The 23445-nt window shown below is 43.5% G+C and overlaps 1 protein-coding gene across 1 annotated transcript in view; it reads left to right on the top strand.

The window, feature by feature from the left end:
• The window catches only part of DEPDC5 (DEP domain containing 5), a 70264-nt gene that overhangs the window by 2595 nt on the left and 44224 nt on the right, over positions 1-23445 (top strand). The window contains exons 2-20 of the mRNA XM_015416718.1: positions 3523-3642; positions 5747-5834; positions 6555-6601; positions 7145-7230; positions 7988-8071; positions 8587-8636; positions 9297-9366; positions 11805-11883; positions 13040-13101; positions 14133-14202; positions 14881-14953; positions 15280-15383; positions 16032-16106; positions 17635-17769; positions 18372-18433; positions 20189-20262; positions 22022-22091; positions 22500-22536; positions 23199-23319. Of these exons, the coding sequence (XP_015272204.1) occupies positions 3585-3642; positions 5747-5834; positions 6555-6601; positions 7145-7230; positions 7988-8071; positions 8587-8636; positions 9297-9366; positions 11805-11883; positions 13040-13101; positions 14133-14202; positions 14881-14953; positions 15280-15383; positions 16032-16106; positions 17635-17769; positions 18372-18433; positions 20189-20262; positions 22022-22091; positions 22500-22536; positions 23199-23319 (1445 nt within the window). The 5' untranslated portion in view covers positions 3523-3584. The remainder of the gene's footprint in view (positions 1-3522; positions 3643-5746; positions 5835-6554; positions 6602-7144; positions 7231-7987; positions 8072-8586; positions 8637-9296; positions 9367-11804; positions 11884-13039; positions 13102-14132; positions 14203-14880; positions 14954-15279; positions 15384-16031; positions 16107-17634; positions 17770-18371; positions 18434-20188; positions 20263-22021; positions 22092-22499; positions 22537-23198; positions 23320-23445) is intronic.

Below are 23445 nucleotides of genomic sequence, written 5' to 3'. Positions count from 1 at the left end.
AAACTGAAGCTCAAATACTTTGACCACCAAATGAGAAGGGAGCACTCACTGGAAAAGACCCTGATGCTGGGAAAGATTGAAGGTCAAAGAAGATGGGGACAGCAAAGGATGAGATGGTTAGACAGTGTCATAGATGCAATGAACATGAAATTGAGCAAACTTCAGAGGACGGCGGAAGACAGGAAGGCCTGACGTGATCTGATCCATGGGGTCGCGAAGAGTCGGACTCGACTGTGCAACTGAACAACAACTACATGGACAAAGTAACGGCCTACCTGGATTTAAGTGTGACAGTATAAGGGCAGGTCTCACATAAAGGTTACACATAAAGAATATGAAATCCCAGGTTAAACAAAATGCCTAACATATGGAGAACTGCTCAGTTTCCCTACTTGCTAGAATAATTTTTAAATTAAGCCTGAGCTATAGATCTCTGCTGCACTAACAATGTACATATAGCACATGACAGTCCAATTTAAAACAGTTGGCTGAACTTAGAACTGCACTGTGGGATTCCTAGGTTTAAATCCCCACTCAGTTGTAAGGATAACGTGAAAAAAGGGAGAACGACATACACTGCTCTGAAGTCCTTGAAGAGAGGACAGCAGAAATGTACTAAATAACTGTTCAAATCAGGTATGTGGTGTTGGCAGAGTAATTAACACAGCAATGGTGCACAACCTGATTAAAGAGTAGACAAAGGAGGTTTATTTAGGAATTAATATACTTGATAGGAAAGAGGACAAAGAGAGAGAGGTCCCTAACTGCATTTGTAGCTGAGAGAAAGGGTTAGTCTGAGTGTGGCACTTCCGATAAGGGGAAGATTGCCCTAAAAGTAGCAATCTGGAGACAGACAAGGAATGACATTTAAAAGGAGAGAAGGTGCTGACTTTACGATCTTATCTAATTGTCTTCTTGCTGCCTGCTGCCTTTTTCAACATGGGGGAGCCAGCCCGGGCACAGCAAATTACTATGTTAGACTTGGGAGCCCTGTGTTCAAATGCCTGATGTTATGGAGGTCATTAATTCACAGGGTAGCCAAAAGTTGGAAGCAACTTGACAGCACTTAACACACCAGTGAGCTGAATGATTTTGGGCCAGTCACCCTCAACGTAATCTACCTCATAGGGTTGTTGTGAAACTGATGGAGAACTATGAAGGCCAGGCTCACCTCTCTGAAGGAAGAGTGGGATAAAAGTTCAATACAGAAAAGAAGAAAAAACACACCAACACAAGCCCTGGGGAAGTAAAAGCCTCACATTTTTATCCCATCCTTTTCTTTAATTAGTATACAGTTCTCCTTTCATTTATCCTGGTAACAGCCCAGCGATGCTGAGGAGCTGAACATGGTCCCGGATGCCCTCTTAGCAATGCCGAAGTCGCTCCCCGTTGCTTCCCCTCCCAACAGAACTTGCAGACCTCCCTCTGCCCAGTCAAATAACCGCTCTTGTCCTGAGAGGCTCGCCTGGGTCCTCGTGTCCATGGCGATGGGGTGGGCAGACGGCAGACACATGACTGAGCGACACTCCTGGGTTCCCGACGGCGAGGCCCGGATGAGGAAGTCAACTAGTGAGGTGTTCCTGAATGTGATTCTATGGAAGCAGGTTCGTGGCAAGTAGGAGAGACTTTTGAGCTACTTTCCCTGTCAGAAAAAGATGCTTTTGTCTTACGTAAACAAAGACACTTGGATATTGAGTTGCAAGAACTATGTAGTCGTGCCTCTGGTAGATGTTCTCCCCTGAGATTAGGGATTCCTCCTGTGGGGGTGAGAGCAACATATTTTTTCTCCCTCAATGATCCATGTACTCGCAGAGCTTATATGTTAGCACGTTTTAATGTGTTGCCCTCTGCAGTACTTGAAGGGAGATTTTCAAAGATTCCTTATGCACAGAGGTTATGTGATTGTGGAAGAAAGGAAGTAGAAAGTATTGACCATGTCCTTTTGTATTGTGATTATTTTGCTGACATTCGTGTTAAGTATTTAGATCGGTTGTTAATGGATTTAATAGGCCAATCTGATAATTATAAGTCCTTTTTTCTTCTTTCCTCAAAAATGCTGTAACTGTTGAAATAGTGTCAACTTTTTTGTATCTGGCTTCTAAAAAGCAAGATATGTGTTAACTGTATTGAGTAAAGGTAAAGGTAAAAGTTCCCTTGCTCGAAAGCCAGTCGAGTCCGACTCTAGGGTTGTGGTGCTCATCTCCGTTTCAAAGCCGAAGAGCCAGCGCTGTCCGAAGACATTTCCGTGGTCATGTGGCCGGCATGACTAAACACCAAGGTGCACGGAACACTACACCTTATGTTTTGTATACTTCTTAGTGCATAATGCCAATAAAGGTTGTTGTATTAATTGATCAGTGCCTGCGATGCACTTTGCCTAGATGGGGTGAGAGTGCCCCCGCGGATGTTCAGAGTGCCTTTTCCTTGTCGTTGGTTAGCGTCCCAGCGTGTCCTCTCCCCCCCCCCGTTGGATTTTGACATTTCTCCCCCTGCCCATTGAGCGCTCACCGGCCAACTTGCTGGTGTCCCTTAATTATGTCCTCCGTGCTTCCACCCTTGCAGTTTTGTGGAGCCCTGCAGGCTGCCGTTAGGGCCTTGGGAGGCTGTTTGTTAACCGGGCCCCCCTCTGTGCCATCCAATTATAAGGGATGGGCGGAGTGAATGGCCATTTGTATCATTGTGAGCATGAGTGCAAAAGGACAGCAGGTGCTTGTTATCGGGTCTTAGGCGTGTCCCCCTCCTCCAAGAAGTTGGTAGCTATATGAAGAATCCTTCCCTCCCCCCACTGCTGTGAAAGTTGGTGAACTTTATGACAAAAGGAATTTAAACCCAAATTGACTCATTCCATGCCTAATACAGCATCAAGCTGACTCTTGTTTACTTCTGTTTTATAGATAGTTTCCTCCTGCTTTTGTCCAATGGCTTGCTTTTCATATTGTGATGCAGTTTTAATTGTAAGCCACCTTGAGCAGGACTCTGAAGAAGTGGCATAGAAATATTCTAAGTAAATAAATAGTATTTTTAATCTTGCCTTTCCTTCATGGAATTCAGCTCAGTGTACATGTTTCTCTTTTCTGCATTTTATCCTCACAACAATCCTGTGAGGCTGAGGGAGCATGGACTGTAGTGAGCTTTGTGGCAGAGTGAGATTTTGCAGGTCAGTCTTCCCAAAACTTTATTTGGCACAGTAGCCACTATATCACACTGGCTGTCAAAACAGATAGTAAAAATAGAGTGTTTAAAGCACTGACTACATACTGGTTAGAAGTGTGCCAGAAAACAACCTTTTGGGAAGCAATTTGTGTTCCCTAGCCATCAAGCTGCACCAAGCAAAATCCTCACCTACCCAGCTTCAAGGGATGAAAATGAAATGTAGAATGTGGTTATTGGGTATATGATACATACGTCTGAAACAAGACATGTGATTTTGAGAGACTGGGCTTTTTTATTATAATGCTGAATGGAAAATGTGTTGTAACTGTGAAGACCTCTCTCTTTTTTTCTTGCCTTTCTTGCCTACAGCAGAAGAACAAAATGTTGGCTACTCTTCTGGTTTCTAGTAGCTGAGAAGAACAAGATTCAAGATGAGAACCAACAAAGTCTACAAGCTTGTAATACACAAGAAGGGCTTTGGAAATAGCGGTCAGTAGCTATGGAGATGGATGTGCCCAAGTGAATAGTCTTATAATTAGAAATCTGCTGTTGTAATTCTAGGATTAAAACAGTTTTAAGAGAAAAGCTGAGCCTTTTACAAAGTTATGTTTGAACCAGAAAGTATGAAAGTTGTAAATTAAGAAGTCTGACTTGACTTCCAAGCCATGAAAATAATCAACACATTCTAGAACCTCCAACTTGTGCTGGCTTGCAACTTTTCCTTTGGCTGCATTCAGACATAAAAAATCTCAAGTCATTTGCGATGAGAACAAGTCTGAAATCCTCAAGGGCCTTGTGCTGTTTCCCTTCTCCCCATATATGCTATGCCAGTATTGAAGACTTCCTGATTTAGGAAGTTTTTGATCTAGCCACAGTTTGTTTGCTGCTTATAAAGATGTATGTGTTGCTTTTTCAGTAAAACGACAAAGGTTTTTCACAATAATACAAGAAAGACAGTAAAAACAATGAACTACTAAAATCTCATACAGCTAAGCCAAAGCACTGGTAAAAACTCAGCCATTTATTAACCAACCAGGATCCAATAACAAAAGACAGAATACAACAGAATGAAAAGCTGAGCAGTCACAATTATAGGCAGTCAATGTGAATACCTGGTGAAAGAGAATGGTTTTAACAAACTTTCTGGAAACTTAAGAGGAAGGAGACAAACGAAAATGTGGGAGAAACAACTCTAGAGTCTTAGTGCCCCCATGAAGGCCACATGTGCCTGCCAAGGTCACACGAGTTCCTCTAGCTGACCTGCATATGCTGGTAGCTTCATATTTAAGAAGGCTGAGGTACTCCAGCCCAAAACTTTGGAGGGCTTTTAAGGTTTTACCCAGCACTTTGAATTAGGCCCGGTAACAAGTTGGAGGCTAGTCATCCGTAACTCCAGCTGCATTTGATAACTTTTCAAAATCAGGTCTGCATAGACCGCACGACAGTGATTCAGTCTGGAAGTCACCAGAACATGTGCAGATATGGCCGGGTGAGCTTTCTCCAGAAATGATTGTAGGTAGTAAACCAGCCTGAATTGATAAAAGGAGTCCTGGCCACAACCATTACCAGGGCATAGAGGAACAAATTCCAAACCTGAAGGTGGTTTTTTGAGGAAGTACAATATTGTGCAAAACTTGACTTCCCAGATCAGCCAAATCCTCAATCAACAGGAGATCTGTCTTGACATTTTTTATATAAACTGCTTCTTCCCAACTTTCAATTTAAAATGGGACTTTGAAACCTCATAACTTTAGGGATGCAGAGTGAATTTTCACCAGTCAGTAAAGAGGGGAAATCTGTCCTGGCCTTGAAATCTTTGACACAAACAAAAGGAAAAACTGAAGGTATGACATAATTGGGCAGAAACGGGAGTTCTGCATCTCCTTAGAACTTCTAAAACTGTTCTTTGTTGAGGTTATTTGAAATTGGGCCAGGTGATACCCCTCCCTAGGTAGATACCACATATAAAACGTCACAAGGGTATGATAAATTGGCTTAATTCTACAGAGAGTAAAATAATCATGCATTATAGTATAGAAAGCTGTGGTCGAAGAAAATTCAGCCTGTATGCTGCGTATAGCCCAAAATTTTGTGCAGTCTTGTGCAGTTCCTGAGAATGCTAACTGAAGAAGAAAATGCTTCATGCGCATATCAAACATTCAGAGTTTTCCCCATACCGTATTAGTCATCCTTGTAACAGCTCTGCAAGGTAGGCCTGTGGTATCCTCATACACTAGATGTGGAAGGGACTAAGGCTGAGAGGTGGTAGCCAGCCTTCTGAGCTCGTGACTGAAACAAGATTTGAACCAGGAACTTTTTGTGGTCCTGTCTCTCAGCCACTGTGCTGGATGATCATTGATTTTATCTATATTCTCTTCTTGCTAAAGCCCCTTCCTGTTTTTTGAGCCTTTAATGACAATTTCCAAGTTTTTAAAGGTATATCTTTGCAATAGCCAAGATAGAAATCTTCCTTTTTGATGAAACAATATGAAGGTGTCATGAGAATCACTCTAAAAGACAAGATACTGCAAATAAGTTTGATTCTGCAGAGTAAATATCTCTCCCACTCACACACACTAAATTTTTCTTTCAGATGATGAGCTTGTGGTTAATCCCAAAGTGTTCCTTCAGATCAAGTTGGGAGATATTGTGGAAATTGCACACCCCAACGATGAATACAGGTGAATCCAGTTATGCTTTGACTAATGTCCCTTCAGGCCTTTTCAGACCAGGCGCATGATAAAAAATACCTTTGGTGCGGAGTTTGGAAACTCTGGTGTGCATTTTGATAAAGATCTTTTTCACAGATGTTCTCTGTTATCATCTTTTCTCCCTGGTGTGCCTAGTGCCATTACAGGAACCCAAAAAATAAAATAAAATTGGGCAGACGAATATGTTTGCTTTGGCCTTTAAGAAACAGCAGAGAAGCAGCCTCTGGTGCTCTGATGTCATTGGCCACGTTTGCACTGGGTTGGTCAGGTGGACTATACATACCCCAAAGGGTATGCATTGATAATGTTCTTTGTAACCTCCAGCAGGGAGTCATGCACCTTTCCATTTGACACTCTAGCCTCACACAGGGTTTGACCATATCTCCAAATCCTGAGAGCAAACTAGAGGGCAGAACTTTGGAAGAATGGCCTGTTTCACAAAGGAACTGCAGGTTTCTGCTTGAAGTGGTTGGGGAGGGGAAATCCCTGAGTGTCACATCATGCTGTGCGATGGTGGAATGTGCTGCCTCTCTTTTAGGGATCACCAGGAGAAAAGATGATTGGCTGAAATATTATCCTGCTTTTGACATGGTTTTGAGCACTTTTTGTGATTTAAAAAATGCTTACTATAGTATGCCATGGGAATGTGATTGATATGACAATTGAGCTCTTCCTTCTCCATCATTCCAGCCCTCTGCTTCTGCAAGTCAAGTCTCTAAAGGAGGATTTACAGAAAGGTAGGAGCCTGCTGTTGGCTTTCAAAAAATGTATGGGTCTGTAACAGCAGTAATCAATTTGATACACTCTAGCTATGATCATCACTTGATCAGACTCATGGCTAATGAGTCTTCTCATGTACAGACCTTCCCCTTTCTTTTTTTTCCTACCCAGGTTGTTCAGTTGAATGCTTTCATGTGTTCATTAAGCTCTGTGTATGTTGAAATATAAATGAAGTATTATATGTTAGCATATGAGTAATGATATGTACTAGTCTTCAGCCTTGGGCCTTATACATCAAAGCATGTACTCTGCCACTGACTTTAGACATTGTAATATGGTTTATTTTTAATTGATAACTTGTTATTTCTTCTCTTTCCATTCTGTACCACTTTGGGTCTTTTACTGCAGCAAGGTAGCTAATAAATACAATTGGTCTGTATTATAGCCATGGCAACCTCTCAGGATCAATAAGTCTGCCTGTGGCTTTGCCAGGAAACCACTACAGTCTCCATTTTAAATTATCACCTTCCTTATTAGCTTATATTTTTTTGCTTTCACAGAAACAATAAGTGTTGATCAGACTGTTGCTCAGGTGTTCCGATTGCGACCCTACCAGGACGTCCATGTGAATGTTGTTGATCCAAAGGTATTTATGGCAGCTGCAGGAGTTTTCATCGAGGCCCACTGCTAAGATGGGAAAAGAATTTTCTTCCTGTCAAATATGTTAGTGTTGTTGAGGGTGTGTGCACAAATTCCTTCTGCTTTAAGCCAGCAATTATACTACTTTAAGGATGCAATCCTAAGGACGCTTTTTTGGTAGCAAAGCCCATTGAATAACATGGGACTGACTTTGAGTAGACCCGCTTAGGATGCTCCTTGAGTGACATACCAAATGTTTGGCTTTTCCTAAGGTAAGAGAGCACTGACATAAGGCATAGACAGGTGAGTCAAAGGAGGGAATGTTCTTTAGTTGCAGTAAAGATTATGTAGCTACATAGCAGAAGCTGGCAAAATCTCCTTCAGTGTAGAAATGACTGAAGAAAGTAAAGGTTGTTGCTTTAATGGGCAAAAAAAATAGTGCTTAAGGGAACAGATGAGTGATTCTAATCTGAGAGAAACAACGTTTTTGGTAAGATTAAAATGAGAATTGTACTTGCATGCTCTTTTATCTTTAAGCTTGTTTCTGAAAAGAAATTTAAGTGTAGATGGATAAGAAAAACAAAACAAAAGTTTGTTCTTTCTGATGGATGCCTTGGGTGTGCATTGATGGCCTCTGCAAGACCCAGATACAAGAACTTTCTGCATAGAGGCAGGTGCCAGTGAACCATTCTTCCCCTTTCAGCCTTGTTTTCTTTTCTTTTTTTCAAATTATATTTATTTCTCCTTTCTGCCTTGTTTTCTAGGACGTGACCCTTGATTTGGTGGAGCTGACATTCAAGGATCAATACATTGGGCGTGGGGATATGTGGCGGCTAAAGAAGAGCTTGGTGAGTGCATTGCTTCTAATGGTCCTTATTTGTTCTTGCTGTTGGATAGCAGGGAGTTTAGCCTGGGAATCTGATCCTATAACTGTCTGCAGGAAATCTTAATTAACAGTCAAGAAACAATTTTTGATTTTAGAATGCATTATCAGAAACGTGTATGTGGGTTCATGTTGCACTGGGGAAGTTTTTATTTAGGTTTTGAAATGTTAGATAAAGAGGGAAGCGGGTTAAATGGCATGCGTAGAAGGCATAGTCTTGGGAGAAGGAGCCATGCCAGATTATCCTTAGGATCTGCTTCCTGGAAGCCCCGGTTTCTGGGCCTTCCACAAAAATGGTTAGTTTTTTCCAGGTTTAGCCATGAAAATAGAAAATGTCTTCCTTTATCTGGACTGCTCAGGCTGGATCTAGGAGGTTCAGTCTGTCCCCTGCAGATTCTCATTGCCTTAAGTGTTAATTGAAGGAAAAATAAATAAATACTTCCCTCTTTTTGTTTTTTTTTTAAATGGAATATTCTGTAGGTTGGTACATGTGCTTATGTTACTCAGAAAGTGGAATTTGCAGGTATTCGGTAAGTATGCAACCACAACATCTTTTTTGATGTATTGTTAAGAAGCTCGTAGGTAAAAATATGGCCACACAAGTATTTATGTGGTTGCCTTTATAGAAATATGTGACTAGCCTTGCCACTAGTTAGCTGTCCAGAGCTGTCTTTCTGCTGAAGGAATGGATGGAAGTGTCACCTAATGGAAAGTCTGAGGTCATAACCCAGGGTCTACTGAGAGGGTCCACTGGCAGCCTGAGGGGGAGCAAGGTTTGGGGAGTGTTTCATTGGGTCTAGGGCAGTGGTACTCACTCCACAGCTCATGCAGAACCACATTCGCAGTTACCCTGAACTGAAAGAGTCACACTTACTTCCATCCCTGGTGTGAGACCTGGGCCACAGGGAGGCTCACAGCTTACCAGTCTCTCCACCAGTGGCCACTTCAGGGTGGGAACTGCTAGGGCTTTCTGTGTAAACACAGAGTTAATAATGCAGCAAAACACTTGTATTAGGATTGGTCTTTAAAGATGCATTTGGGAGAGGGCTTGAGGTATACTAAAAACCCTTAAAAGATACTTTGGGCACATCTCGGATTTGTTTACATTGTCCTCCAAGCCACCCAGCAGAACTCTAGTTTCTAGGTCTACCCTAACTAATGTTTGCATGTGTGTCAAATTATTTTCCTAGGGCTCAAGCAGGCGAACTGTGGGTTAAAAGTGAGAAGGTCACATGTGGCTACATCACCGAGGATACCCGGGTAAAAAAATACTCTCTTGTTTTCAAATACTGATTTTTGGCCTCTGAATTGCTATTGATAAAGAGCTGCATCAGGACTCCCTCTCCCTGTCCACGTCCTTGCTATGAAATATCTGCATATGGCAGAGGATTCTGGGGCTAGAGGAGTGCTGTTGGGAGCGTGCTCAATCCATATGGAATGCTAACCAGGCCTGTTTGGTCTCACCAGTGCCCTTCTAGACCTGAGTTTTGGGAGGAGAAGGAAGTTCTCAAGAGAAGTTTGTCTGTCAATACTGATCTTCTCATTGAGAAGCCCCCAGTAGACGTTTGGAAAATTCTTGGATTTTCCAGATTGCAGCTTGGAAACCATGGGATTGGATACAAGAATCCCCAGTTCAGATCTCTGCCCAGTAGGTTTCCCATTTGCCTTCTTTGGGCAGGCATCCTCACAGCAGATGGGCCATCCCACCTGCCCTTGCTTAGCTGGTGGTCAAAATTTGGGGGAGATAAAAGTCATTGCATGCCAACATTACCTCTGGGTGAAACCCTGGCTGTGATGTCAGCACATCAGGTGATGCTCTTTACTTCCTCCAAAACTTCCCAGGATTTTGCCAGAAGTATTGACATCACATCTGAGGTTTGTTTTGGAAGTGACAGTGACTTATTTATTTATTTATTTATTACATTTCTACCCCACCCTCCTGCCGAGGCGGCTCAGGGCGGCTTATAAACAGTTTAAAACAACATACAATTTAAAACCAGCAAATACAAGATATAAAATACAATAAATACAATGACACTAAGTAAAAACAGCGGCATCCTATGATAAAGTGCTAGTGCGACCCAACCGGTGCAGTCAGTTCTTATTTGAATGCTTGGTGAAACAGCTCCGTTTTTACAGCTCTACGGAACTGCTGGAGGTCCCATAGAGCTCTAATCTCATTGGGGAGCTCGTTCCACAGTGTTGGCGCCACCAGGGAGAATGCCCTGGTCCTGGTTATCACCAACCTGGCATCCCTAGGCCCAGGAGGGGCCAGGCGGTGTTGTGTTCCAGACCGCAGTGCTCTTGGGGGAATGTACGGGGAAAGGCGGTCCCTCAGGTAGGCAGGCCCCTGACCATTTAGGGCTTTAAAGGTCAAAACCAGCACCTTGAAGCGACTCTGGAACGCTATTGGAAGCCAGTGCAATAACTTCAGCACAGGCTGGATGTGCTCCCACCTGGGGAGGCCCATCAACAACCTGGCTGCTGCGTTTTGCACCAGCTGCAGCTTCCGAAGTTACCCCAAGGGCAGCCCCATGTAGAGAGCATTACAGTAGTCGAACCTCGAGGTGACCATAGCGTGGATCACTGAAGCCAGATCATTGCGTTCGAGGAAGGGGACCAACTGCCTAATCAGCCGAAGATGGTAAAAGGCTGCCTTGGCAGTGGCTGCTACCTGGACCTCCATTGTCAAGGAAGCATCCAGGAGCACACCCAAACTCCTGATCCTCGGCACTGGCACCAATGGCGCCCCACCGAAGGCCGGATGTTTTGCAACATCATTTCTGTGCTTTGCCCTGCCTTCTAAGCTCATGAGCATGCCAGGCTATGTCCTGGCATCCCTACTACACAGTGCTGGGTATCTTTCTCATTCTAACCTGCTTCATTGAGTTGGCTGTTGCTATATAATTACAATGTATTATGCGCATTAAAGTTCTGCAGGGCATGCAAGGCAGAGATGTTCCGCCAGGCCTTCGGTTGAAGCCAGCGACGGTTCCCTTACATCTGCCCGGCACCCTCCTCTCCCCTCCCCCCCTGAAAAGCTGAATGCTAGATATGCCATCTTGTTTAAAGTGTTGAAATACCCATGTTGAATGTTTTATATCGAATTCTGTAGTTTTAATTGGTTTTAAAATTGTATTGGATTTTATGCTGTTGTAAACCTCCCTGAGCCCCGCAAAAGTGAGAAAGGGTGGTTAAGAAATTGAATTAAATAAATAAATTATTCAATGAAGACACCTGGCAGGATTAATTTTAAGCCATTTCTTTGTTTGCTACCCTTCTGGACTATATTAAGTATATATGCAATCATTGTTCATGTAAGTAATACTGTAGTTGCAGCTGAAGGCAAGGGTTGGTGGTCAGTAGTCAAAAAGAGTAGAGGCCCTGAGAGAAGAGAATAGCAATCAAGCCTGATAGGAAAGCTTTTAGAGGGTTCAGGTTGTCTTGCCATGGCGTATTAATTCAAGGAGGTGCCTGGCCTCCCAGCCATGTTCTCCTACTGCCCAAGCTGAGCAGTAGCATGAAGGATGAATAGCTGCCTGACACTCACATCACCAGTATAAATATTGACAGGTGGTTACCTTGGCATGGACGGGTAGTGGCGCATGCTAGCAATGGATTCTATCCTAACAAATATTAGGGTCTGATCCCTCCAGTTCCTGCCTTCCAGCTTGCAATGGTGTGTTTTTGTTTTGTAGGTAGTATTTCGTTCAACCTCTGCCATGGTTTACATCTTAATCCAGATGAGCTCTGAAATGTGGGACTTTGACATCTACGGTACGAATTAGAGAACAGCTGCCCATGAGTGCTCTTTTTTAGCTTTGTCTTGCATGATTGCTAAAGCAACCCAATTGAGTGTTATACCTTTCCATAATCTAGAGCAGCGGTATTCAGTCTGCAGCTTGCATAGAGCCACATTCACAGCTACCATCAACCAAAAGAGCACTTACTTTCATCCTAAGCATGAGGCCTGCATCCCAGGGACACATGCAGCTGACCCATTCCTCTAGTGGTAGCTGTTGCCTGGTGGGAACTACCTGCTAATCACAAGCCCCACTGGGAATAGGCATTGCCCACTTTCCTGAAATATGGGGCAGGTGGGGAACAGTGCTCAGAAGAGCCACAGGTGATATGTGAAAGAGCTACATGTGGCTCTCCAGCCACTGAGAATCACTGATGTAGAGGAAGGGGCAGATGGGGAGGGTTTTTGCTAATAATGGGGAGGTGATTGTTAACCACCTTAAGCGATCTTCTTCAGAAAGGTAGTGTAAAAGGTAAAGGTAAAGGTTTCCTTGCTCGAAAGCCAGTCGAGTCCGACTCTAGGGTTGAGGTGCTCCTCTCCGTTTCAAAGCCGAAGAGCCAGCACTGTCCGAAGACATTTCCGTGGTCATGTGGCCGGCATGACTAAACACCAAGGCGCACGGAACACTGTTACCTTCCCACTGAAGTGGTACCTATTTATCTACTTGCAATGTCTTGCTTTCGAACTGTAAGGTTGGCAGGAGCTGGAACTAGAGATGGGAGCTCACTCCATCATGCAGCACCCGGGTCTCGAACTGCTGAACTACTGACCTTCCACAGCCTGCAGTTCAGCGTCTTAACCACTTGAGCCACCTAAAAATAATATCATTGCCTGTACATAGGTGTACCTTTGAGGTGGGAATCCTTTCATTTTTCCTGTTTTTAGGAAGATGGTTGACTGACCCCATTGTGCCCCAGTTCTGCCACCCACTGGCAACTTTCTGGGCTCACAACTCTTCTGTGTTTAAATTCTGTATGGTGATCTTGCTTGTCAACCTGCAGCTTAAAACACTGTCCTGCTGAGCTATGGGCCCTTGCCTGTGGAACAATCCTTGAAGGTTAGCCACAAGTCATAAGGCTTCTTGCCACAGAAATCCCATTTTGTCCCTTTTTGCTACTGCTTCCTTTGCAGGGGACCTTTACTTTGAGAAAGCAGTGAATGGCTTCCTTGCTGATCTATTCACCAAGTGGAAGGTAACTTTGTGCAGTGGTTCCTGTGACTGAATAAACAGCATGCCACTTCTTTCTATGAGTATCTTGTGTGAGGTTTTGTGTAGAGCATGGCTTCTCAGTGAGCTTTCCTACACACACAACTCTTCCAAACAGCTGTTCGAGTCTTCTAAAGTATACATAACTATGGGAGGCTCCTTAGCCCAGGACCACAGGATCCAGAGAAAATATGTAGGAGATATTGGGATGTTTTAAGATTCCAATTTGTTGCAGCCCAACATAAGGCGCATGACTGTATGTGACATCCTAATAAAGAGATAGTTTTAAGGATACGTTGGACCATTAAGATAGAAAATGGTCCTATCGTAACAGTTATAAGATCCTGAGCAGTTCCTACTTAAGAGGGAACTTGCTCATTTGTGCTTGTTGCTTGACAACTGCAGTGTCATCTGCTCCTGCAACTAGGATTGTGAACTTTCAGACTGGTCCCTTTAGTTGTCCCCTTGAATATCAGTTTGATCTGCAGCAAATACCAGGTGATGTTGTTTAATGTTATGCTATGAAAAGTTTCAGCTGCCCATTTTGACACAGTAAGCCTCTGTTGAAGGGACAGGATATATTTCCGTGACTAGATGTGTGACCTGACCACAACTATATAGGGTTGTTCTGTGGGTGTGATGCATTTGTGTTCTGCACTCACAAGCGTTCATCTTCTCCCCCACTTTTCTCTGTGAAGTCAGGTGAAGGTATCTTAGAATTTAGCATCCTAGAAGAGAAATAATTCCTAGTACTTTGGCCAGCATTGCCTTGGTAAAGTTAGAAAAAGCCCTCTCTGGTAATGTTATCATTAATAAAGTATTGCAGAGTGGCAATTACCCTCCTCTAAAGCTGTGTATATGCTTCTGTTTCTCTTGTTCTCATTGAAAACAAAGAGTACACTGAATGGAAACAGCCAGGTGTGTGTGTGTATGTACGCGCACATCTGCTGTGTGTGAAGACTGGCATAGTGCTGCACAACATTCTTTGACTCATTGGCTTTCATTCCTGTTGGGCAGGAGAAGAACTGCAGCCATGAAGTGACAGTAGTTCTCTTTTCTAGAACGTTCTATGATGCCAAGTCCATAAGTAAGTAGCCACAAATCAAACATTGCTTCTTCTTGTAAGCTGCCCCTCCCTGGGATATTGTGCTTAATTTATTTACCATATTGGGCATTTCATGGGCTTAATGTTGTCCTATCTCTTGCTCTTGTTCTGTATCATTTGGGGAAGACAGTTCTCTTGGATTTCATGCAGTTTGTTCAGTAGTAGATGAGAGAGGGAGCACAAGAAATTAGTCCCTCTAGCATTGTTCTTCCAGTCAATACACGATGATACCAAACTTCTGCAGAGAAGCCTTCCCTTCAGGCACCCAATTGACAGGCATGCCAGTCTTTCCTATCTGGTCTTCCTTTTATCATAGCATGCCATGTGAAACGTAAATATTCCCTATCCCCTTGCACTGGTAGTGCAGTCTCTAGAAAGAGAGACTTCATTCGCACTGGTAGTGCAGTCTCTAGAAAGAGAGCACTGGAATGAAGAAAAATGGGCAAGCAGTTGAAGAAGTGATTCTGCCTGCTGTCTCAGTGCAAGGATTGGTGCTTTCCAGCAAGACACCCAAATCCTTGCCTGCTAAAAACCTATGGGATTGTGCTGAAATTGTGAGCTTGAAAAGGGAGATGTTGCCCCATCCTTTGCCATACAGGGAAGTTTGTGTGCTTTGGAAGTCACAAGAGCCTTTTAAAGTCTTGATTCTGTTCCTTTTAGATGACTTTCCAGAGGCACAGCGCTCCTCAATTCGGGAGGATCATGAAGGAAGATTCTACGAAGACTTTTACAAGTAGGTTTTCTGTGTGTTTCTTCTATCTTCCCTGGAATTATGCTTCCCACACCATTCATATATAACCATGGATCCAAGAATCTGCAGAGAACCTGATAGTTGCCAGGAAATAGTAAGAATGTAAGATTCTTTTAAATTAACACTTTTCTAGTATTGACAGTTGGATTGCTTATTAAACGCTTTACCTGTGAAGTGGCATTAGCATAAATTTTTGCTACCTCTTACAATTCTTTCTGATAGCTGTACCTTATTCCTCATCTTTTTCTCTGTAAAGGTCTGTGCTGGTTTCATTTTTGTGTTACCCACTTATGCCATTTTTTTTACAGGGTGGTGGTTCAGAATGAAAGACGAGAGGAATGGACATCATTGCTCGTAACCATTAAAAAACTCTTCATTCAGTACCCTGTTCTGGTGCGATTAGAGCAGGCAGGTGAGGTTACTTTATCATTATAAAAGCTTGAAAAGTGTAATTAAATCAGGCATTACTTAGCACTTCTTCAGCTCTCTTTTTGCTCTCAAGCAGCAAGCCTTTCTAACAGTTTTTTTCTGAGCCATGCCAGTGGAGGGGCTTGTTTGGCAGTGCACGATATTATACATGGCCAGATTAGTCCACAGCATGCTTAAAAGTTCCATGGGGCAGAACAAAACTTGCAGAAAGGAGATGGCTGCCCATCTGCCATTAGCTCTGCTGAATCTACTTGAGGGTTTTATACCATTTGTCATCTGGAAGGAGAACGATCTTCTCACTTTTCTTTTTGGAAGGCCTTCCAAGGCAGGATTATTTGTCCCCCTCTTTTTGAGTAAGATCTCTGTCTGAAAACAGACTAGAATTGACCTCCTCCTGGTTTGTGTGCTTCTTGACATTGGAAAAGATGAAATGCCAGAGGAACTAGTTACAGTGCAGTTACTGTCTCTGCCTGAAGAGGACGTTGCCACAGCTCAAGCTTTCTTCTATTAAAATTTGTTTTAATGTCTTGGAATACGTATGATCTCTTGTTGAAGTGATCTACGCTAACAGAAAACACTTGCATTTTAACATTATTGTTAACTCTCTCTTTTTTTTGTAATTAACATCCAGAGGGCTTTCCTCCAGGCTATAATTCTACCTCTGCTCAAGGAAATTATTTGGAGGCCATAAATATCTCTTTCAATGGTAAGTATGGGGCAAACTGACATACAGCAGCATAGGAGACTGCTCCTCCTTTGTTGCATTCTCTTACAACAGTTGCTTTCCCACTCAAAAATGTTTCCTGTTCTTGAGAGAATTCTCATATTTATGGCCCCAGTCACACGGCAAAGTTGCCGCGGGAGAGGCACGGATGGTGGGCGGATTATCCGGGCGCAATCACACCCCAACATCTGGGAAGTGGAGCGCACCCGTGGCTTACCGCCGACAATGTGCGTTAAAAAACTAGTACCTCCAAGGTACTAGTAAACGTTTGCCATGGGCTGCCTCCAGACACCCGTGGTGTGATCGTGCTGGCGCGCGGCATTCCCCCCTAGTCCCTCATTTACCCGCCGGCGCCGAGGGAAGGACCCGTGCTGTGGTGCTGGTGCGTCTGATCGCGTAATCGCAGATCAAACTGCGCCGGGGCAATTAGCCACGCCTCCCCTCCCCCCCGCAATGTCCGGCCCGTGTGACCGGGGCCATCGAGAGATTTCAATGGTTTTCAAATGTCCCTACCTTCAGGAAACACTTTTTGGTATTGATGTGTCTGCTGAGGAACCCCATAAGTCTGTGTTTGTTATAACATTTTTCTCTTGCTCAGGGTTTCCCCCTCCTCATCCTCATAACAACCCTGTTGGGTAGATGAGGCTTAGAGATAATGACTGACCCAGGATCACCCAGAAGCCATATGGCAATGTGGGGATTTGAACCTGCATCAACCCGGAATTAATCCTGCACTGTGGCCAATTCATTGGCAGCATCACACTTGCCATGGCAACTCTCTGTATTGTGCACAGAATTTGAGGGCATGTTCTGGTACACACACTTGTTGGTTGTGGGGTACTGGCCACATCTATTGCCCCATGTGAGCTTAGGTTGGCAACTGCACATCACAACTGAAAGCCAAGTGATGTTGCAGGCATCTTTCAGAGAAGTCTGCCCACCAATACTGATTTTGTCTTCAAGGAACTTCAGAGGAACCCTGGGTTGCCTAGAATACAGTTATATTAAGGAAATGTTTCCAAAAGAACCCTACAGTGAGCCAGTTGCCTATCTGTCTTATATTCTAAGCAGCAGAATGAAGCCTGTTTCTGCCATGCCAGTTGTCATCTCTCAGTTCTACATTCCACACGCTTTGTTTAAGAGTGGGAAAGTGCATGCCTCTTTGGCTACTGAGATGACAACTGTATTTACTGGAATGGGTCTCAGAGGGAGAAAAGTGCTCCAAAAATAACAGCATCATATAAAAGAATATGGGGCATTATCAGTATGATCCAATTAACAGACAATATGTAGAGGGTAGATGAGAATGTGGAAAAGCTACCGGTAATATAAATCCTTTTATATGGTTAATATTTTATTAAGCAGACAAATAATTGTGGCAGGCCTCATTGGGAAAAAGTATCAGCCATTAAAAATAGGATAATTGACTTTTGTTGAAAACAAGTATAGAAAGGGTGCAATCTCTAAATACACTGTGTGTTCTTATGATTTTGGTTTTTTTAAAAAATAGTGTTTGACAAACATTACATAAACCGAAATTTTGACCGAACTGGGCAGATGTCTGTGGTCATCACGCCTGGAGTGGCAGTCTTTGAAGTGGACCGGCTCCTCATGATCTTGACCAAACAGCGCATGATAGACAATGGTGAGATGGTTGTGCAATAATCTTGTGTAAATCAGAACTTAGGACCAGTTCACATGTGCAAGACTTGGCTTATTCTCTACCTGTCTTTCCCATTCTGCTGGAACTGCAATACAGCTAGCAGCTGCTTCTGCAGAAGTTGCAGTGATTTTCCCAACTACTAAAAGTAAGGAAGTAAAGATTTCGCCAAGATCTTGTGGGTGGAAGGAATTTCATAGAGAACATAAGGAGCATGACTTCATGTGACATCCCAATAAAGTGTTAGAAATCACAAAGATATGCCCATGTTGAGAACTCTTTCTCAGACATAATGCTTTCTAAATGCCAAGAGGGCATGACTCAGATTGGCTTCTAATGTGAATGGAAGTAAAGCCTATATTTTCTGCTGTACAATTTAACAATTTTTTCCTTCCAAATTCTCTCCTACAGTAATAGTATTTAAGTGGTTCAACAAGCTAGAAAGAATACCGGGTGTTCTGCTTAGTTCTGCATGTTAATATCTCTTAATTCTGCGGGTTTCTGGATCGGAATTAGCAGCTGAACTTCATGTGGCTAATACTTTGTCTCCCACCCCCCGGGGGAGGGGGATTTGTTTGTCTTTGTAGGAATTGGGGTAGATCTAGTATGCATGGGAGAGCAGCCACTCCATGCTGTGCCACTCTTTAAGGTAAGGTACATTTTTTCGGTACTGTTCCTCCTCACCCACCGTCACATTTACCTTACTTAGACACTCACCAGCCAATGCTTAGTACAGGGTTCTGCATTTTTGGTACCTCCTTTCCCCAGTCCAGTATCTGCACCAGAATATGTGTGTGTGTGTTAAGTGCCATCAAGTCACTTCCAGCTTATGAGAACTGTATGAATTAACGTTCTCTGAGACATCCTATCCTTAGCAGCCATTCTCAGGTCTTGCAAGCTGAGGGCTGCCAGGCTTCTTTTATTGAGTCAATTGATCTCATGTTGGGTCGTCCTCTTTTCCTACTGCCTTCAACTTTTCCTAGCATTATTGTCTTTTCCAGTGAGTCTTGTCTTCTCATAATGTGATCAAGGTACAATAGCTTCAGTTTAGCCATTTTAGCTTCTAGGGAGAGTTCAGGCTTGTTTTGGTCTAGGACCCATTTGACTTTTGAGCACTCCACGTATCTGTAACACTTTCCTCCAACACCACGTTCCAAAGGAATCTACTTGCTTCCTGTCAGCTTTCTTCATTGTCCTACTTTCACACCCATACATTTAATGGGGAATACTATGGCATGAAATAACTTGATCTTGGTCGCCAGCAACGCATCCTTTTACACTTAAGGATCTTTTTTAGCTCCTTCATGGCTGCCCTCTCCAGTTTCAGTCTCCTGAATTCTTGGATGCAGTCTCCCTTGTGGTTAATGATGGAGCCAAATGGAGCCAAGGCATAGAAAATCTTGAACAAATTTCAGTTTCTTCATCATCATCCTTAAAGTTGTGTAATTCCCCAGAAGTCTCCCCACTTTCTTTCCATGAACTGCTTTAAACCCGTCACAAACTTCTTTCGTGAACCACGAACAGGGTAAAATTCGTGATGGATTTTGCTTCATGGTTCAGTTTGTGCCCATCCCTACTTAAGAGTTGAAGGATTATTATTATTGATAATACCCGGAATTCATATAGAACATTCTAAGTGTTCAGATTAGTTCATGTATAATATCACTGTGATCTTTACAGCTGGGGTGTGCAAAAAAATCATTTTCCCCCCTAGATTCGGGTCTGTTGGACCCAAAAAATATTGGTATTCCCGAATACCAATGTCCGTTTTGTATTGGGATTCAGGTAAATATTCAGGAAACCTGAACTTATTTTGCTCCATCATACCCTATGTTTGCTGAGTTCACTTGTCAAGTTGTGCCGCATCAGTGTTTTTACTCTGTAAGTGAACTCAGCAAGCATTTAAAGTTTAAATCCCTTCTGAGTCCATTCGTTGATTTGCAGTGCTGTGGCGGCACGACTCGCCGACTGAAATCAGAAGGCATTTAAAGAAATTGTGGTCTCTAAATGCCTTCTAGCTGCACCGGAATAAAAGTTGAATAATATCTGCTTTTATTCAGGCATGGCTATTTTGGTAGCCAAATACAGATCTTCCAGATTATTTTTTGGGTGTTCATTCAGCTTGGTATATACTGAGCACGCACACATATTTACAGCAGCCCGGTCTTATTATCTCTGTGTTGCAAATGGGGGGTCCAGGGCAGTAATGAGTGTGGCATGTTTACTGCAGAAATCAAACTAATGCGAGGGTCTGTGTGATTTTTTGCTCACTCTCTTAGCCACTACTACTTGTTTTTGAGTTTCGTGCCTGGCAGCAGATTCCCCCACTTGCAAAACATAACCCCAGGATTCCCAAAACACAGCCTTATTATTTACAGTTATGCCCTTTTCAATTTTTTCTTAGCTGCACAATCGCTGCAGTCCTGGAGATTCTCGCTTGGGGGATGACTATAACATACCACACTGGATAAACCACAGGTACATATATGAAGTGGGGATAGTTGCAGTTGAAACTTTTGCATTAAGTACTTCATTTGGGGATTTATTTTGTGCATCCTTCAGCTCTGCTACTAACACACAAAATAAGGCAAAAACCCCTCTGAATAGTCCATGTGCCATTCTCTATGCCTTTTCATTTTGTTCTACTGCTGAAAATGTCTGCAAGCTTTTTATTTATGTTATTGGTTTGTAATCTGTGCAATAAAAATGCCCAAAGTGACTCAGGACAATTTTTAAAGAATATATACTTAGAAAAGATAAAAACCAGGAAAAAGGATAAATAAATCAACAGCATCAGATAGGACAGTTACATATTCAAGGAACAGCAATAAAACAGCATCTAAGGCTGCGGTCACACGGGCAGGAAACTGCGGGTGGGGAGCGTGGCTATTAGCCCCGGGGCAAAATACCTCGTGGCAGCAGGATCAGACGAACCAATGAGGTCCCGGCGAGGTCCCGTGGTTAAGGTGGAGGTGCCGATCACATGAGCATCCACACCTCCACCGAGAGCAGCCGGCTGATTGGAAGGGGACGGAACGGGCCGTTCACAGCCCACTCTGGGCAGGGTCCTGGGCCGCTCACAAGGAGGGGAGGGGGGGAGTAACCCGCCGGATCCCCCCTCCCCACCAGCAGCCTGCCGTGCTTTTGTGCGCACGTGCTGTTGGCTGCTTCTAGAGGCATGGGGGGGGGGAACCACCCGGCGGGCGCCGGATGCCACAGGAGTCCGACAGGGGCGCGATCAGGCGCCCGCCCTTGCTGCGCAGTTCCCAGAAACTAGTACCTCGGTGGTACTAGTTTTTCACTGCGCGTCTTCGGCCGGTAGCCATGGATCAGCCATGGGAGCTCTACGCTCCCCAGATGTTGCTGTGAGATCGCGCCCAGAAACTCCGCCTCTCTTCAGTCCCTCTTGCGTGCTTACTGCTCCGTGTGACTGCAGCCATAGTCAAACCATAAAAAATCACAGAGAATGGCACGGTAAATAGAGGTAATTTTTAAAAGATAAAAAACTCTCAACAGATTTGGAAAGATAAAAATATTTTCACTTGGCACCCACAATTTAACAAGTTTGGTACCAGGCAAAGCAATGTTAGTTTGCCATTAGCCATTCAACTATAGCAGTCAGCTATTGGTTCAGGGACTGTATAGCATCACCAAGCGACTTGTGCAGAAAAACGTAGAGCTGGGTAACAGCCGAATATTAATAGCACTCTATTCCGAAACCACAAATGATCTTTCCCAAGAGCTTCACATAGAAGCCGAATAGTATGGGGGATCAGCTATAGAAATACCCATTTCTAGATAAGAGTCTTCACTAATATCCCCCTTTCATACTTGGTAAAATAAGTTGCCTTTGACTTCATGTCCCAGTGCCCATGGGAAGAACTCTGTTGGTGCCTATAGTCTCAATACCATTGCAGCAGCAGTTAGCACTCTTGTGCTAGGGCTTGCCCTCTGACCCTTCTATTGAAGCAAAATAACCAGCATCCTAGGGGGGTGACCTATGGAATGCAAGTGCACTATAAATAATCCTGTTACGGGTGTTGGTGTGTGTTTGGGTGTGGTTCACAATGGGAATATAAGCAGGCCTCCGGTCCTGCTTTCCTTGTCTTGTTTTCCCGAGCTGAAATAAACTATGAGCTGTTTCACTTACCAACATGTTTGGACCCAGTACCTTTCAGTCCCCCTTCTTTTAAAAGTTACTGTCTTGCTGCTCTTCCTTCCTTCATTTTTTTTTTAGTTTCTACACCTCCAAAAGCCAACTCCAGTGTAACAGCTTCACTCCACGGATCAAACTGGCAGCTAAGAAAGTAAGTTGACTGCTAAAGAGTATTTTCCTTGACTTCCCTCTGTGCCCCTCCCCATCTGTCCTTAGCTATGTGATCATAATGGACAGCTTCTTTACTTCAGACTTGGTATGAAGGATCCCAGAAGGATTAATTTTTGTTTATTTACTTTGGGTGTAGTGGGTGTAATTCGGGAACTGCTTCTTCATAAAAATACAGTCATCGAAATATCATCCAATTAATAAGAACACATCAGTTTGTAACTGTCCTAGCAGGTTGGGCTATTGGATGAATTGTCAAAGTCACTCTTGCCAGTTCCCTTGCTGCAGTCAGAGACAGTCATTAACATTGGAATAATGTTTTTGTGGTACAGTTTGACAATCCTTTCTGTTGCCTTTTCTCCATTGCTATTTTTTTTGTGTTGGATTCCAGCCACAGAGTGAAAAGGTGAAAAGTAGCAGGGATTCTTGTGAGTAATCATCCCACATCTTTGACTCTTATTGGCTGTGGGGGTGGGGATTTGATATTATTTTGTGGTAGTGGAAAGTGCCATCAAGTTGCAGCTGACCTTAGGGTTTTCAAGGCAAGAGATAGGCAGAGGTGGTTTGCCATTGCCTGCCTCAGCATAGCAACCTTGGACATATCTGGTGGTCTTCCATCCAAGTATAACCAGGGCCAACCCTGCTTTGCTTCCAAGAACTGACAGGATCAGGCTAGCCTAGGCCATCTTATTTGGTAGCTATACTGAAAGAAAGAAAGCTTGTGAATCAGGTCGAGGCAGTAATTGTGGCAAAAAGCAGCAAAAGAAAAATGAGTGTGGATGTGGGTGCCAGGATGGCGTTGCAAGCTACCTGCAAGGTGGATAGAGTGTTTTCTGCTGATGGGTAGAAAAGATGTTTCTCCTTCAATAAAGAAGGCTGGCCTTCTGCCCTGGCTTCTCTTCCCACCTGCTCTGCTGGCAGGCCCAAGTCAATAAAGCAAAGACTTATTAGATGTGCAGCCAGCCTTTTTATTCATAAGCCTCTTGTCTCTTAAGGTGAGAGCTGGAAACTTCTAGTTTACTTTTAGATCTTGGGGCTTGAGACTGATTCTCAAAAGATGCTCCAGTAGTAACATGGCATTTTCTTCCAGCTTTAGGAGCGCCTAAAGACACAGAGAATGCTCTCCCCATCCAAGTGGATTATGATGGTTACGACGCCCAAGTTTTCCGCCTCCCTGGCCCATCCAGAGCCCAGCGTTGTACCACCTTCAGGTAAACAAATTTGTGTAGAAAATAAGCCAGGCATTGTGGTACAGGCTTGTTCCCTCAGGCGTAGATGCTAAATAGCCTTTGCAAGGCAGTGAATATATTTATGGCAAGCTGCACTTCAGCATAACT

This window comes from Gekko japonicus, unplaced genomic scaffold, assembly GCF_001447785.1.
Source record: "Gekko japonicus isolate JY-2015 unplaced genomic scaffold, Gekko_japonicus_V1.1 scaffold16, whole genome shotgun sequence".
Taxonomy (NCBI): domain Eukaryota; kingdom Metazoa; phylum Chordata; class Lepidosauria; order Squamata; family Gekkonidae; genus Gekko; species Gekko japonicus.
The sequence above is the reverse complement of the archived record's forward strand: the minus strand, read 5'-3'. Positions and strand labels throughout refer to the sequence as shown.